This window comes from Protopterus annectens, chromosome 11.part0, assembly GCF_019279795.1.
Source record: "Protopterus annectens isolate FY-2018-M chromosome 11.part0, PAN1.0, whole genome shotgun sequence".
NCBI classification, from domain to species: Eukaryota; Metazoa; Chordata; order Ceratodontiformes; family Protopteridae; genus Protopterus; species Protopterus annectens.
In genome coordinates this window covers 721,264,056-721,281,365 of record NC_056745.1, presented here as the reverse complement: position 1 = coordinate 721,281,365, position 17,310 = coordinate 721,264,056, and the positions used below count along the sequence as shown (strand labels likewise).

The following is a 17,310-nucleotide window of genomic DNA, read 5'->3' as shown; positions in this document are numbered from 1 at the left end:
GATGCAACTATGTGACTTCATGGACCCCTTCAAGTCCTCCTTTGTCAATGCTCCTGTTGATTAATCCTTTTGTTTGGCCCAAAAGTTAAGGCACATTAGCCAGGTGTGAGAAAGACGGAAAGACTCTGTCTGCCATGGGCATACGTTTTTCAACCCCACAACAATGCTACTCCAGGAATCAGAGGGGCAGAAAAATGTGGTTTAAGAAATCCCAAGGACATTTCTGTAACACGTGGTGAGCAATCCCCAAGGGACATGGGGGAACTGATCTTGGAGATGCCCCTTTGGTGCCAGAGGGGGCCCGCGAAACCCAGACTCCAGAGATTCCTTCTTTGGTCAGTTCTATTAGCGCTCCTGAAGAGCAGCCCAGTTGCTTTCTTCTGGAGGCAGTCGGGGACATTTTTCTCTGTACAGCTTGGCCTGGCAATCGATAACATCAGACTCCTGGGTGCAGAGAATAATGCCCAGAGGTTACCTTATCCTCTTCGACCTTTGCACCAAGCTTCTAAGGCGAATCCTCAATGTTCCACCTGGTCAGATGGATGTAGCAGCTCTAGAAGTTCAAAAGCTGCTAAGAAAAAGAGTCATCCAATTAGTCCCACCAGACCAAACAGGATCCGGATTTTACTCAAGGTTTTTTTTTAGTGCCAAAAAAGACAGGGGCCTGGAGACCAATTTTGGATCTCAGCATACTGAACAAGTTTGTCAAACAAGTAAAATTCCAGATGGTCATGGCTCATTCCATTCTTCCATTTCTGGAGGATGACTGGATGTGCACTATAGATCTTCAGGATGCGTGTTACCACATAAAAATGGAAAAATGATTCAGAAGATACCTCTGCTTCTGGCTGGGAGCCAATCAATACCAATTCCAAGTACTGCCCTTTGGTCTCTCCACAGCCCCTAGAGTGTTCACCAAATGCATGGCAGTAGTAGTAGCTCACCTGAGACTACAAGGATTCTGTGTGTTTCCGTACCTGGATGATTGGCTCCTTACTGCCCAACCTAGGGTCTACTGCTTCAAGCCGTATCATACACTCAAAATCTGGCGGAAAACCTAGGAATCTACATAAACCTAGACAAGTCAAAGCTGGTTCCAACTCAGAGCTTAGAGTTCATTGGGGCAAAGTTCGATACAACTTCCTGCCGAGCTGCACTACCTTTACACAGACTTCAAAAACTAAGATCTCAGCTTCAGATAATACTTTCTCGAATATTGTCCCTGCTTGACAGGTCCTGCAACTGTTGGGCTCCATGGCAGCTACAATCTCACTGGTCCCACTAGCAAGGTTCCATATGAGGCTTCTCCAGTGGCTACTATCATATCAATGGTCTCTCCTAGCACAACCAATGTCTTGCCCGATCCGCATTACAAACCGTTGCAAACAGGATCTGAGTTGGTGGATGAAGCCAGAAGAGGATTTTTGGTGTTGACCCTTTTTCCCCACCCAACCCAAGGCCACAGTGACCACAGACACTTCCCTGATGGGGTGGGGGGCACTTTCAAGGAAAGATCGTCCAAGGCACTTGGTTCCCCCTTAGAGGCCAATCTGCATATCAGTGTCCTAGAACTGAGGGTGGTGCTCTTAGCATTGCAAGCATTCCAAACAACCCTTCCATCAGGGACAATTGCCATCCAATCAGACAATATGTCAGTAGTCTGGTACATCAACAAGCAAGGAGGAACCAGATCCTACCCCTTATGCCGGGAAGCCCTGAGAGTGTGGCAATGGGCGATAGCTTCCAACCGCTTTCTACTAGCAATGCACATTCCTGGGAATTCCAATCTGATTGCAGACAATTAGTCTCTCAACTCAGTAATAGCGACTCAAATTTTTTGTCGTTGGGGCCGGCCTTGCTGTGACCTCTTTGCCTCCCCCGTGAACCACAAATGCAGCAGCTTCTTTGCTCTGACACCCCCCCCCCAGGGAGAGTCTCTGAGAGATGCTCTGACTCACGATTGGCCCCCAGGTCTACTGTATGCCTTTCTTCCATCAAGTTTGGTTCCCCTTCCTATGGCCTCACTTGATTCACTGTCTGTGGATCCTGGACCCAACCCCGGGACTCTTATCTCACCCACAGGGGCTAGTCCATCCCAATCTTTACAGCTTCAAGCTGATGGTTTGGTTTCTGCACTTCCACTGATTGCCAGGCAAATAAACCTATCTTCCCCAATTCAAATGATCCTTCTGGCTTCCCATAAACCCTCCAACAGAAAACTCTACCACAGCAAATGAGCCAGGTTTGTGGTTTGGGCTAAACAATAAGGACCAGACCCCTTTTCAATGCCAGTCCATAGAGTTTTGGAATACCTGTCAACCCTTCTCCATGCAGGAGCCTGTGGTCTATGTTAAGTCATCGAACACTTAAAAAAGTGAACAATGATTTATCGAACCCATGTAAGCGAAAGCTTACAATCTCGAATCGCTGTTCTACAAAAAAAAAAAAAAATTGTAAAACATTACATAAAGTGGGGAGCTGAAGTGAAGCAATTTAAAAAGAAGTTATATTTACCATAACATTCCATCTGTGTGGTAGATCTTCATTTATTCCTTACCAACTCCGAGATTGCACTACAGTCATGAAAATGGCAAAGTAGCCGAAGCCGCCAAGCGATTTCTTTCCCAGGGAAAGAATTTGCTTATACCCCGTTTCGCTATTTTGCCTTTTTGTGCTTTCAAGTTTGATCAAGACGCATTCGAAAAAATGCGTCTTTGATCATTTAATAGGAACCCAGAGCCTCAGCCTCAACTATTACAGTGCACCTAGCAGCTATTGCCAATTTTCATAACGGTTCTAATGACTCTTCATTTATGTCCCACCATCTTTGCAAGACTTTTATGAAAGGAGTTGTGCACCTCAGATCACGTATTAAAACCCCAACTGAACCATGGAATTTGACTTTGGTCCTACAAACGTTAACCTGTTGACCCTTTGAATCATCTGCCACATGCGACATAAAGTTCTTATCCTGGAAAACCCTATTCTTTGTAGCCTTAACTTCAGCCAGGAGAGTATCAGATTTGCAGGCTTGGAGTGTTAACTGTCCTTATTTGATTTTTCACAAGGAAAGAGTATCACTTCAAACTAACTCTTCCTTTTTACCCAAGGTTATCTTAAATTTGAGCCTAAACCAGTCCATTGATTTACTAGTCCTTTTTCCAAATTTCTCTAACAAAGGTGAATACCACTTGCACATGCTGGATGTGCATAGGCAGCTACGTTTTCATTTAGACAGAACTAAATCTTTCAGAAAGTCGGACCAGCTGTTCATAGCTTTTTCAGGCCCCAGATTGGGCAAAGCTGTATCAAAAGTTACCTTGTCAAAATGGTTAATAGATTGCATTACCTTTATCTATCAGTAAAACAAATTAATCTTGCCTTCTAAAGTCAAGGCTCATTCCACCAGGTCAGTGTCCACTTCGGTGGCTTTTCATTCCAGAGCTTCTAAGGATGACATCTGCACAGCAGCCACTTGGGAAACCCCCCATACCATTATAATGCATTTCAAATTGGATATGGTCTCCAGGAAAAGAGCATCTTTTGGCTCAGTGGTGCTCAGGAATATCCTTCCATAGGGCCACCTGGGCCAGAAATAGCTGGGGATTCAATCCTATCAGTAAGGAATGACTGAAGAATTACAACATCAGACAAAGAAGTTATGTCTTACCATAACATTCCATCTGTGTTGTAGATATTCATTCATTCCTTACATCCTGACCTCCTTCCCCCTGCCTAAAGACTCCTGGGGATCCTTTGGCCCAATTGGTCAGTTAAAGTATCTGCTCAGATAGGGCCTCCTTGTCTCTATTGCTTTCATTGTCTCAATGTTGGGCTGGCAAACTCAGTCTGAGGAAAGGAGAAGAGGGGCACTATGGACAGGACTTAGCTTGAGAGTTTTTGGCTGGCGCGAGCTTGTATATTGGCTGAGTCGGTTCTGATGTCGGAACCGAAGTCCTATCAGTAAGGAATAAATGAAGATCTACAACACAGATGGAATGTTATGGTAAGATATAACTTCTTTTTAAATTGCTTCACTTCAGCAAAAAATTTGATAAGTAAAATAGCAAACTCAAACTGTCTCTTATCAGCAAGTAGATCTAGGGAAGTAAAATAACATAGGCTTTTGCTTGACTAAAACTCGTACCGTTTCATTTTAGCATATCAAACAGGAAAACCAAACAGCAATAGATTTTGCTTGATATAATGCCTGCAAGTCCACAGTTTTCTGCACACAAGCTGAGAAAGAAAACAACACAATCTAGCACCTGATTCAATATTTATTCATTAGTGCAGTTTTATTCTTTTTGAACCAAAACAGCCTTTTTAGCCAGGAAAAAGTCAAGCTGCTGCACTTTAGCAAATAAGTTCAATAAGTAAGAGAGCATGGGCTTTTCCTTGATTCAGACTCGGACTGATTCCTTTCAGCAAGTAAATTTAGGAAATAAAATAACACAAGCCTTTACTTGATTCAGACAAGGACTGCTTCATTTCAGCAAATCAGACAGAAAAATAAAACAGCACAGATTTACATGATGCAGTAAAGGCAAGACAACAGTATTCAGCATGCAAGCAGAGAAAGAAAGCTCAGTCTCTTATTGACCACCAGACTTGATTCATTGCTTATGTAATCCTTTAAATTAAATTCAGAAGTTTCAACATGGTACTTTACAATCAGGAGATACTTTTATAGGTTCATAGGGAAGTACTAGAATAGCCGACCTTGCGGGACATTTTAAACTGAGCCAGTTTCCCTTTTAGTGCTTGAAGTAACATTATCCCATTTGCTGTTAGATTGGCCATAACAATCCCATGGTCTGTAAATATTAAGGATAACGGAGTTCATACCATAGATAATTTGAAGGGACCCAAGAGTGGATTAAAGCATTTAGGAGCTGCCTGTGTCCATTAGTAGTATGGGGCAATCCTGGGATAAATTTTCTATTACCCATCCATAGATTCAAGTTTCACTTGACTTTGGACTGGGATAAGCTTTGTTTTACATGGATGGGAGTGTGCTGCAGAGTAGTACTATCCTCAGTGAGATATGCCCATCCATCCAAACAGTTCTGTTGATGTTGCAGAAGTGGTTTTGATCCCTGGATCAGATATTTCTGATGCTATTTGACTTGCTGATGTACAGTAGTTCAATCATTGTTGTGTTGGAGGACGTCTTGTATTCCAGACACAGATCACCTCTTAGCAGTCTGTAGGATACCAAGTAGAGTGACAGGATTTTGAGGCAGTCCATGTAAGACGTACAGTTTAGGCCTTGTATTTTTTTAGTAAGGTATCTCTGTAGGTGTTCCAGTTGTTGCATGTGTCTGGATAGATACATGTCAAAGGGGGCATTATATTCAATGATTGGCCTAATGAGACCTGAGTAAAGGGGCAATGCCATCTGTAGGTCTAGGCTGCAGAGCAAACTCCCAGCCTGTTCTGGCACTTAAACATGATGTGCAAACTGAAGATTCCCATTTAGACCAGCTCTTTAAAAAAAAAACAGTAGTAACAGCCATCTTCTTAAGACAAAAGTCAGCTTTTATTCACAAAGCTAACAAATATTTTGCAAGTCTTTGTACTTACACTTCGGAATCTTCAACACGTTGCTATTTTTTGTTTGACACTGATATACTCTAGCTTCCAAAAAGCCCTCTGACAACACGCTTTCTCATCTCCAATTTGCTATCAGTGTCTTAAAGGGAGCATTGCTATATTTAAGAATACACATAAAGACCATTATTTGTGCTGGTACACAATTCAGAGAAGTCATGTAGTTTTCACATATAAATTGTTATTCCAAGCTGAAATAATTAGCTGACATGCACATGTATAGAGGTGATTTGTGCATTAAGTTGCATATTCTTGAGACATAGGATACCAGGTGTTCTTACATGCAACAGTGGTTTTCAAAATACAAGTCAAAATTCAGAAAATGTTTGCGTAAGTGGAAATGCAGACATATATTCAGTCCACACTGTTGACTGTTAGAAAGTGAAGACTATTATCCAGGGAACAAAATCTCACATGGAGGAGAAGCAGCAAAAAGTTCTTAATGCCTGAAAATAGCTGAAGCGAAGAAAATGCTGGAAGTAATTAAACCGAGTAAAAAGACTATTAAACTACAACTGCAGAAGACTGGCAGACTTGCACGCTGGATACAAAATAACCTTTTTGTGTCTTCTGTATAATTTCAGTAGAAAACTTTTAAGTCAAAATGTAATTTTAATATTTAGTTTTGATTTATAGCATGTATTCATGATACAGCTTTTTTGCCGTTTACAAAAGCCATAGTTACAAGTGGTTGACGCATTGCTGGGTAAGTGTCTTTAGTGCAAAAATGTAATGTTGTAAGTTCCACCACACTGTGTTGTATTGTGCTAACCAGCAGAGTGCTTTTTGAGGATTTCCCCTTTTCTCCACTATGGTGCAACTGTAGAGATGGCATATATAATTTAGTAGGGTGTGGAAGGGCAGGGAAGTCTTACCCTACTCTGCAAAAAATATTTTTTGTGTTTTTATAGTGTCTTTGACTCATCATTTTCAACATATATTTTTTGGAAACTGGTGAGTCGAATGGGCGTCCTTCAATCCCTGTTAGGTAAACAGTTGAGTTATGAGTCTGATCAGATATCTTTGATCCCAAACAATATGTCAAAATACTGTGACCATTGGTTTTCTATCTAACTTGCACATTGTAGCTGTGGTGCGTATGTAGTATGGTCATTCAGATACTAATAGCAGGGACGGGTAGGTGTCAAATAACTACAGCAATTAAAAGAACCAAAGTGAGGGAGGTTTATTGCAAAGTACTGTATGAATGACAGCAGAGAGTAATGTTTGTTTTTTAAGTACAGCAGATATGGTTCACAGTTTGATGTTCTTGTTCTGTGTTTCTTTTCAGAGATGTACCATTTTCTATGATATATTTTCCATTGTTTGCCAACATTAATAAGCTGGGACAAAAGAGTCCAGACCAGAAGGCTTCCTTCCACCATTCCTTCCTATCTGGATGCATTGCTGGATCAGTCTCTGCAATAGCTGTCACACCATTGGATGGTACTGAATTTATTTTCTATATTAAATACATAAACATTTAACTCTGAATTTGCTGTTTACAATAGTATCAAATAAATTATATTTTGTATTTCTTTGATACTGGCTATCATTTATTAATTGCTGTTTTTATAGTATTTTGAAGCTTTAATATAATTATCATTGTGCCTATCATTGAAAATAAAAATACAGTTGCATTAAGTTATTTAAAATAACTTGAGAAAGTTTAATCCTAAGCAATAATAATTCAAGAATCAACCCAATTGGACACACTGAAGAGAATTCATCATTTTATTGAAAATAGTAAGCTCCTTTGTCATATTAAAGAAACAGGACTTTTTCAGACTAAAATAACTGTTAAAAACATATTTTTAACGTGTTTTAGTCTGAACAAGCATTGTAGTGTAACGTGATAATTTTTTGTTCAATAAAATATTTTTTTTCAAACACCTTTATCGAATTATCACTTGTGACATTGGCAAAATTTACATTCATATAAAAGTAATCAAACTATATTAACATAACAAACATTATACTTCACATATATTGCTATATATCATGTAACCTGAGCAACAGTAAATATTACATAAATTATTCAATTCCTGCCCTTTTTTTTAAACAAGAAACATCTTTATTAAACGATCACTTACTATGTAGGCAATCATGCAGTTATATAAATAAAAACAAACCACACCAACACAATCCTACATCACAAACCATACTGACACACCCCAGTTGCAAACATTATACATCACTAATAATCTATCCAATCTTTCTTACTCAAACATTACATAGCTCATTTAAGTCCTACCACCTCTTAGACCTCATTGCTCCCATATATTTATTGTTTCCAAAAATGTTACTATATGGTTTAGATTTTGATTTCCATTTTCTAGTAATTGCTTTCTTGGCAGCCACCATTCTTAGACACAGCAAGACCTTACCATGTCTAAGCAATTCCGATTCTGTATCATAGCTCAGAAAAATCATCTCCCTCGTCAGACCAATCTGCCCACCTAGCATCCTGCAGGGAATCCTTAAAGTCCACCAACTCACCACACTCCCAGAAAATATGTTCCCAATTATCTCTTTCTTCCCCTTCACCCCTCCAACATTTGCTGTCTATCTGAGGAAAAATTCTTTGGAGTCTATTTGGGGTATAAAAATACCTATGTAAACATTTCCAGGCAAAAGTCCTAAATCTTCTAGATTTTGTTGCATATTTGGGAGACATACATATATCCTCCCATTGCTTCTTTGTGAGTTGCTTATCCAGCCTCTCTTCCCAGTCCTTTCTAACCTCCTCTGATTCTTATAGTTATCATGCAATATTTTATATGCTGTACTAATTATTCCTTTTTTAATGGCAGCTTCTGTTCTAGATTCTATTAAAAATTCTTCCAGTTCTGGTCTTTCATTTAGGACCCCCCCCCCAATTTCTTTCTCTTTGCCTACACTCTGATATCAAGCCCTGGTAGGGAAGGCAATCTCTACCTGCAGTCCAAATACATTCTTGACATCTTCCCATTCTATCAGCTTCCCCTCTCTAGTTGTTTGCTCTCAATACTTTGGTTCCTTTGCCAGTTTTCTGAAATAAATTCCAGCCCCTCTTGCCTATTGTCTGCATCCCTAATTGCAGTCATCCTTATCAGCAGAATCTCCTTTCTCCTTTCCCATGTTGGGTTGGTTCTTAGAATACTTTCTGCTGCTGTAGGATATAATATTCCATATGATTATTGTTATTCTCCTTAAAGGCCTGCATCCAAAATCCCAGTCTCTCCTTGTTTCTTGAGCTTCCCCAGTGTTTCTTCAACATCCCTTTCCACTTTGAATTATAGTTTTCTGCATGCGTTATGTATAGGAGCCTTAACAGTAGCTCTGAAATACCCCTTCAAATTGGGTAATCCCCATCCACCCTGTTGTACTGGAAGAATCAGCTTATCCCATTTGACTCTTGCTCTTTTCCCCTCCCAGATAAAGTCCTTCAGTTTTTTATTAATTGCTACCCACAACTTCTCCAGTTGATAAAAATATGCCTGACCTGTGTATACGACTAAAGGGACTAAAAATATTTTAACTGCTTGTATATCACTAGCCATATCCATATAACAACGCATTTTCTCAGTTTTTGTATTATCTTTTGTTTAGTCTCTTTCCATATATCCTTAGCTGCCACACTATAATAATTTTTTAATCCATCCTCCTAAATCTTTCATTTTATCATGTCCTCATATGGGTATTCCTGAGCCAGTTCATGTGTGGGTACATAATTTACAGCTATTGCCTTTGTTTTAGCTTCATTAATTTTGTATCCTGAAAATATCTAAAACTGTCTCAAAATGTTCCATAGCGCTGTAATATCTTTTTTTGGTTTTGTCAGGTACAAAATTATAAAATTATAAAATATTGAGTTCTGTTCATGCTCTGTTCAAACCAGTTCATTTTTCTATTTTTAATTGTTGGAATGTGGTGGAGTGTTCCTTATTTTTTGCTTTAATTAACATTTTAACATACTCATTAATATATCCAATGAGAATATAGACAACCCTGAAACATATAACAGTTGTTGGAGTGTATAGACCAACAAAGTCAACTGCAGATGATCTAGAGGAATTCATACATTTCTTGCATGAAACACAGGAGGGAAGAATAATATTAGCTGGGGACTTAAATGTACCAGAAACTGACTAGAATAATATTGATTCAACAATGTTAGTAAGGAAATTATTTGCAATGTATATTCAGAAACAACACTTTCTTCAGATTGTAAAAAAAATACCACGGGACGGAACATACTAGACATTGTTTGTATTCCTAAAGAAATTACTGTTACTTCAAGTCAAGTTTTGCAACCATTGATGCACAAGCCAGTGCATTTCTTTGTGCTGGTCCCAAGCCCGGATAAATGGGGAGGGTTGCATCAGGAAGGGCATCCAGCGTAAAATTTTGCCAAATCATACATGCAGACAACAGTACAGATATACATACCAGATCAGTCGAGGCCCGGGTTAACAACGACCACCACCAGTACTGTTGGCCAACAGGGCGCTGGCGGAAATTGGGCTACTGTTGGCTGAGGGAGGAGAAGAGGGGTAAGGCATGCCTGAAGGCAGGTAAAGGCTAGGACTGTGATAGTGAGGGTAGGAACTTTGAATGTTGGCAGTATGTCTGGTATAGGGAGAGAGCTAGCTGATATGATGGACCGAAGGAAGGTTGGTATATTGTGTGTGCAAGAGAGCAGATGGAAGGCTTGCAAGGCTAGGTGTATCGGAGGCGGTTTCAAATTGTTTTATCATGGTGTGGATGGGAGGAGAAATGGCGTAGGCATTATCTTGAAGGAACAGTATGCTAAGAGTGTTTTGGAGGTGAAAAGAGTGTCAGATAGAGTGATGTTTATGAAGCTGGAAATTGATGGTGTAATGATGAATGCTGTTAGTGCATATGCTCCACAAGTTGGGTGTGCGATGGATGAGAAAGAAAAATTTTGGAGTGAGTTGGATGAAATGGTGATGACTGTACCCAAGGGTGAGAGACTGGTGATTGGATCAGATTTCAATGGGCATGTTGGTGAAGGGAACAGAGGGGATGAGGAAGTGATGGGGTAGGTATGGTGTTAAGCAAAGGAATGCAGAAGGTCAGATGGTAGTGGATTTTGCGAAAAGGATGGACATGGCTGTGATGAATACGTATTTTAACAAGAGGGAGGAGCATAGGGTGACATACAAGAGTGGAGGAAGATGCACACAGGTAGATTATATCTTATGTAGAAGGGCCAGTCTGAAGGAGATTGGAGACTGTAAAGTGGTGGCAGGGGAAAGTGTAGTTAGGCAGCATAGGATGGTGGTTTGTAGGATGACATTGGTGATCAAGAAGAGGAAGATGTGTGTGAGGGCAGCACCAAGGATCAAATGGTGGAAATTGAAAAGGGGTAATTGTGAGGTGATGTTCAGGGAAGAGTTAAGACTGGCACTAGGTGGCAGTGAAGAGTTACTGAATAGCTGGGTAACTACAGCAGAGCTAGTAAGAAAGATTGCTAGAAAGTTGTTTGGTGTGACATCTAGAAAGAGGTAGGAGGACAAGGAGACCTGGTGGTGGAATGAAGAAGTACAGGAGAGTATACAGAGAAAGAGGTTGGCGAAGAAGAAGTGGGATTGTCATAGAGATGAAGAAAGTAGACGAGTATAAGGAGATGAGGTGCATGGCAAAGAGAGAGGTGGCGAAGGCTAAGAATAAGGCGTATGAAGAGTTGTATAAAAGGTTGAACACTAAGGAGGGAGAAAAGGACCTGTACCAATTGGCTAGACAAAGGGACCGAGCTAGTAAAGATGTGCAGCAGGTAAGGGTGATAAAGGATAATGAGGGAAACATACTCACAAGCGAGGAGAGTGTGTTGAGCAGATGGAAAGAGTACTTTGAGGGGCTGATGAATGAAGAGAATGAGAGGGAGAGAAGGTTGGATGATGTGCGGATAGTGAATCATGAAGTGCAGTGGATTAGCAAGGAGGAAGTAAGGATAGCTATGAAGAGGATGAAGAACGGAAAGGCTGTTGGTCCAGATGACATACCTGTGGAAGCATGGAGGTGTTTAGGTGAAATGGCAGTGAAGTTTTTAACTAGACTCTTTAATGAAATCTTGGAAAGTGAGAGGATGCCTGAGGAATGGAGAAAAAGTGTTTTGGTACCGATTTTTAAGAATAAGGGTGATGTGCAGAGCTGTAGTAACTACAGAGGGATTAAATTGATCAGTCACAGCATGAAGTTATGGGAAAGAATAGTGGAAGCTATGTTATGAAGGGAGGTGATGATTAGTTGTCAGCAGTATGGTTTCATGCCAGGAAAGAGCACTACAGATGCGATGTTTTCTCTGAGAGTGTTGATGGAGAAGTACAGAGAAGGTCAGAAGGAGTTGCATTGTGTCTTTGTGGGTTTAGAGAAAGCATATGACAGGGTGCCTAGAGAGGATTTGTGGTATTGTATGAGGAAGTCAGGAGTGTCAGAGAAGTATGTAAGAGTGGTACAGGATATGTACGAGGGTAGTGTGACAGCAGTGTGGTCTGCGGTGGGAGTGACTGATGTGTTTAAGGTGGAGGTGGGGTTACATCAAGGATCAGCTCTGAGCCCTTTCTTATTTGCAATGGTAATGGACAGGTTGACAGACAGGAATCCCCGTGGACTATGATGTTTGCGGATGACATTGTGATCTGTATTGAGAGTAGGGAACAGGTGGAGGAGACCCTGGAGAGGTGGAGATATGCTCTAGAGAGAAGAGGAATGAAGGTCAGCAGGACTAAGACAGAATATATGTGTGTGAATGAGAGGGAGGCTAGAGGAATGGTGAGGATGCAGGGAGTAGAGTTGGTAAAGGTGGATGAGTTTAAGTATTTGGGATCAACAGTTCAGAGTAATGGTGAGTGTGGAAGAGAGGTGAAGAAGAGAGTACAGGCAGGATGGAGTGGGTGGAGAAGAGTGCAGGAGTGATTTGTGACAGACGAGTACCAGTAAGAGTGAAAGGGAAGGTCTACAAGAGGGTAGTGAGACCAGCTATGTTATATGGGTTGGAGACAGTGGCATTGATAAAAAAGCAGGAGTCAGAGCTTGACATGGCAGAGTTGAAGATGTTAAGATTTGCACTGGGTGTGACGAGGATGGACAGGATTAGGAATAAGTATATTAGGGGGTCAGCCCAGGTTGGAAGGTTGCATAAAACATCAGGGGGATATATTGGTTTGGACATGTGCTGAGGAGGGATGCAGAGTATATTGGGAAAAAGATGCTAAGGATGAAGCTGCCAGGTAACAGGAAAAGAGGAAGGCCTAAGATAAGGTTTATGGATGTGGTAAGAGAGGACATGCAGGTGGTTGGTGTGACAGAGCAAGATGCAGAGGACAGGAAGAAATGGAAACAGTTGATCTGCTGTGGCGACCCCTAACCGGAACAGCCGAAAGAAGAAGAAGAAGAAGATGTGCTGTGATCATGAGGTTAGGATATAAAGGTTAATCTGTTGGTAGATAATTCTGCCAAACTGAAATCTAAACCAATGCACAGATGGTTAATTACAGATTAGATGGAAGCAAAACAGTCAGTATGTAAAACTAAGTGTGAGGTGTTCAGTGGAAAAACTGCAGATGGAATGTGAAAGTTTTGAAAGAAATTGTTTGAGTGCAAAAAATCAAAAAAGTGTTTAATGTCAGAATTTAGGCATAAAACATCAGGGGGATATATTTCCATAAGAACAAGATATCTCATTAAGGTGAGAGACAAAAAATATAAGACATGGAAGAGAGGTCAAACTACAACTTTGAAAACTGAAATAAAAAAGCTGGACAAACAGATTAAACGCAGTGTGAGACAAGATCAAGAAAATTTTGAAGAAAATGTATATAAAGATATTGAGCATAATATGAAACTTTTTTATAGATAACATATGGCAGGTGTAAAGACACGCACATTGATAAACTGTGTGCAGATTCTAAAATGTATTCTCAGACACAGATTATAGATATATTTACAAAATCTTATGCAAAACAGTTTGGCTTCACAAAAGGGGTGATAAGTTGTCCTAGTGACATCCAGGTAACCCCAGATACTGGAATCAAATTAGATTATATTGAAAAAGAAATCCACAAACTGGATCCAAACAAAGCACAGGGAGGAGGCAGAATTAGTAACAATGACCTGAGAACACTTCAGGAAGAACTTACGGTACCATTAAATCTATTATTCACTAGGTCATATAAATATGGGGAGATTCCTCAAGATTGGAGACATGTGCTTATTAAACCTGTCTTCAAGGGAAAGGGGAGTAGGACCAACCCAGAGTCATATAGACCCTTACGACTACTTTCATGTTGTCGAAAAATAACGGAGAAGGTAATATTGGATAAGTTATTGTCAGAACTGGATAGGTTGGGATTTGAAACCATATATCATCATGCATATGTTGAAAACAGCTCTATTACCACCTGTAATATGTTGTTCTATAACAATATAATAACAGCTATGAATGGAAAATTGTGTGTGATGTAATTATGTAGATTTAACTTCAGCATTTGACAGGGTCATACACAAAACACTGACATATAAATTAGTACAACTAGGTATTGATGTACTCTTGATAAGATGGATAGCTGCATGGCTTACAAATAGGACATGGCAAGTATCATACAGCAGTTGGACAGGTGAAATCCTTGGTTACAGTTAGGGTGTCCCACAGGGCTCTGTCCTAGGCCCTTACTTGTTTAGATTGTATCATTCAGACCTAACCTTTTTCATCTGAGGTGTTCTGCAGTCTGTATGCAGATGACCTGAAATTGAGTAAACTGATTACATGTATTACAGATAAGGCATGTCTACAAAATAACTTAACTAAATTGACCATTTGGGTACAGGAGAATAATATGCTGATAAATACATCAAAAACTAAGCATATGAGCTTTGGGAGACGGAGCACATTTCCATAATGGTTGAGAGCAAACTGAAACTACTATTACCACTGTTCCGCAGAATTTTAAAGGACACAGGTCAATGTTTGAATTAATTGTTTGATACTTGTTCAGGCCTAGATCTGAATGATGCCTTACTGGTAACTTTGGATATTAACAACCAATTTATGGTTATCAGTAATGAATATGGGTTGATGGCCATTAGAGAGGTTCTTTATAGTAAAAAGATATTTGATGACAACATTAATGTTTTGATTTTGGAGGCACTGGAATTGGTATTGGAGAATTTTTTTTTATGTAATGGAGCCCATTACAGGCAAATATAGGGTATAGCCGTAGGCACACCTTGTGCCAACTCATATGCTAATCTGGTACTGGCCTTTAAGGAGGAACAAAACATCTTTAGCAATAGTCACCAATGGATAACAACACTAAATTATTATGCTAGGTTTGTAAACGATATTTTTTTGTTGTGGCAGCATGACGCTGGTGAGCTGTTGAATTTTGTTAACTATATGGAAAGTACTACCAATTTTTTAAGGTTTAATACCAGTTTTAGTGAAGACACCATAGATTTCTTTGATGTCACTGTAATTAAGAATTATAATGGGATACTGGATATGACCTTACATAGAAAAGTATGTTGGAGAAACAATTATTTGGATTCTCACAGTATGCACCCCAAGCACACATTTCGTAATATAGTTAAAGGACAAGAATACAAGGTTTCATGACTTTGTACAAATACAGAAACCTTTATGAAGGAATTGAATGTGCTACAAGATCATTTGTCTGATAGGGGTTATCCCCAACATTTGTTAGACAAAGAGAAGGATGTAACAATACATAACAGGAATGACAGATCTAGACCATGGTATTCAGCAGGTAACAGAACTGTATCAGGGGCAGTAGCTAAACATCATGGACAAGCTGGCAAGCCCAGGATTATGTTGCATTATAGCAAGAATATATAAGGTGTTTGTGACATCATCAAACAAAATTGGAAAATTTTGATGAGTGATGAAGGCTTGAGGGGTAAAGTAGGAGATGAGTCTAGTTTTACTTTCAAGCGTAACAGTAATTTAAAAGATCTACTTTGTCATGAGCCAGATATGATAAATAAACAGAATGCAATAACATCAAAGAGGATAGGCACTTTTCCAGGTAAACACTGTAAGGCTTGCCAATATATTAATAGTAGTAATTATTTCATACACCTTACTACCAGGAGAAAAATATAAAAACTATAATTTAAAATTTTTATGCTGATTATCACACAGAAAACCTGATTTATTTGGCACAGTGTAAGCTTTGCCCAAGTTTTTATGTAGGCAAAACCAATTGCAAATTAAAGACTAGGATTTGAAATAATCTTTTTTCCATTAAGTTAAAGGATTCACGCAATGCACTATACCAGCATGTAACACGTTTTCCTGATCATTCTTTTTCCTTTTTTGGTGTGACACATTGTAAGAATGAACAAAAGAGGGGGAGATGTAGTAAATAAAACTGAATGCACCGAAGTACAATGGATTATAGAGCTAGCAGCAGATAGCTCACCAGGGACAAATAGCTCTATTCCTTTAAAACCTGCACTAAAACAGAGGCGGGTTAAACAATGTATGTGATTGGTTGTTTTGTATTTGATTGAAGAGCCCTTAATGAGCCTTTGCTGTTATTTAAAGTTGCTTTTTATGTATGGTTTTATGCAGTTGTCTGAAGAAGGGATCTACCCGAAAGCGCTCACATCTGTTTATAATAAATTACTGGATTATATTGGCCTGTGTGGACCCTGCTCTTTTTGTTTGCTGTTACACGTTTTTGAACTGTTTGAGCAGAGTTCTTAAGGGAAATAAGAGGTTTTTGTTTTTGCTCTTTGAAAGACTAAAATATCTGACCTTGTACAGTGTTTCTTACAGATATCTAAGAGGAGATCTTATTCCTGTATATAGGGCATTTAGAGACAACTACCTCTGGGAATGTTTGGCGGTATCAAACAGTACTAGAGAGTCATCAGACAACGTATGTTGGAGATTCTATAGGAATGAGAAGTGTACTAACTGGTTCTCTGACAGAGTAGCTGATGCTAGGAACAGACTACCAAATTACATTAAAGCAAGTACTAGTTTAGATATTTTAAGAACAGCCTGGACACTTATTATGGGAACAAGTATTTTGGTATACTGGCAAGCTGGAAGGGTATTAATGTCTGTGCTTGAAACATTTGTATGTATGTATATCCAAGAAGTGTGTGTTGAAAAAATTCAGTCCTAAAAATATATTTCAGTTCTATTTCAGCTAAATTGCGAGCTTGTCATACTGAGGAAGGAAATGCCAAAATAACCTGTTTTCATTGGTGTTAAATATGCATTATGTTTTATCATGACTTTGAGTATAAAAACTCATGAAAATGCTAATTCTGTATGCCTTATACTAAATTTGTTGCTACTCTGCTATGTCATATTCCTCTTCAGGAAGACTTAACTAGTATTTAGAAGACACCTGGCCCTTTAATTTCATACTCAAGTTATATATAAACGTGTGTATGTATGTATATAATTAGTATTATTTATTTATTTTACATTTGTTTACTGGGAAAGTCCAGCTGGACATGTCATTTTTCAGTGGAGGCCCAGGGGAAAAGCTCCATGTAATAAAAAACATAGTAGAGTACATCATATAACTAAACAGTTGAAATTATAAGCACAATTGTATATAAAGTACATTGACAGAATTTGTTGGTACCTTTGTAGTACTGATAATTTAACAATTTAGATTTAAAGAAACATCTTCTATAGCATTGGTGGTAGTA

The 17,310-nt window shown here is 39.2% G+C and overlaps 1 protein-coding gene across 1 annotated transcript in view; it reads left to right on the top strand.

Annotated features, from left to right (window-relative positions):
• SLC25A18 (solute carrier family 25 member 18) overlaps positions 1-17,310 on the top strand; it is a 671,540-nt gene that overhangs the window by 594,461 nt on the left and 59,769 nt on the right. The window contains exon 7 of the mRNA XM_044088188.1: positions 6,905-7,059. Within this exon, the coding sequence (XP_043944123.1) occupies positions 6,905-7,059 (155 nt within the window). The remainder of the gene's footprint in view (positions 1-6,904; positions 7,060-17,310) is intronic.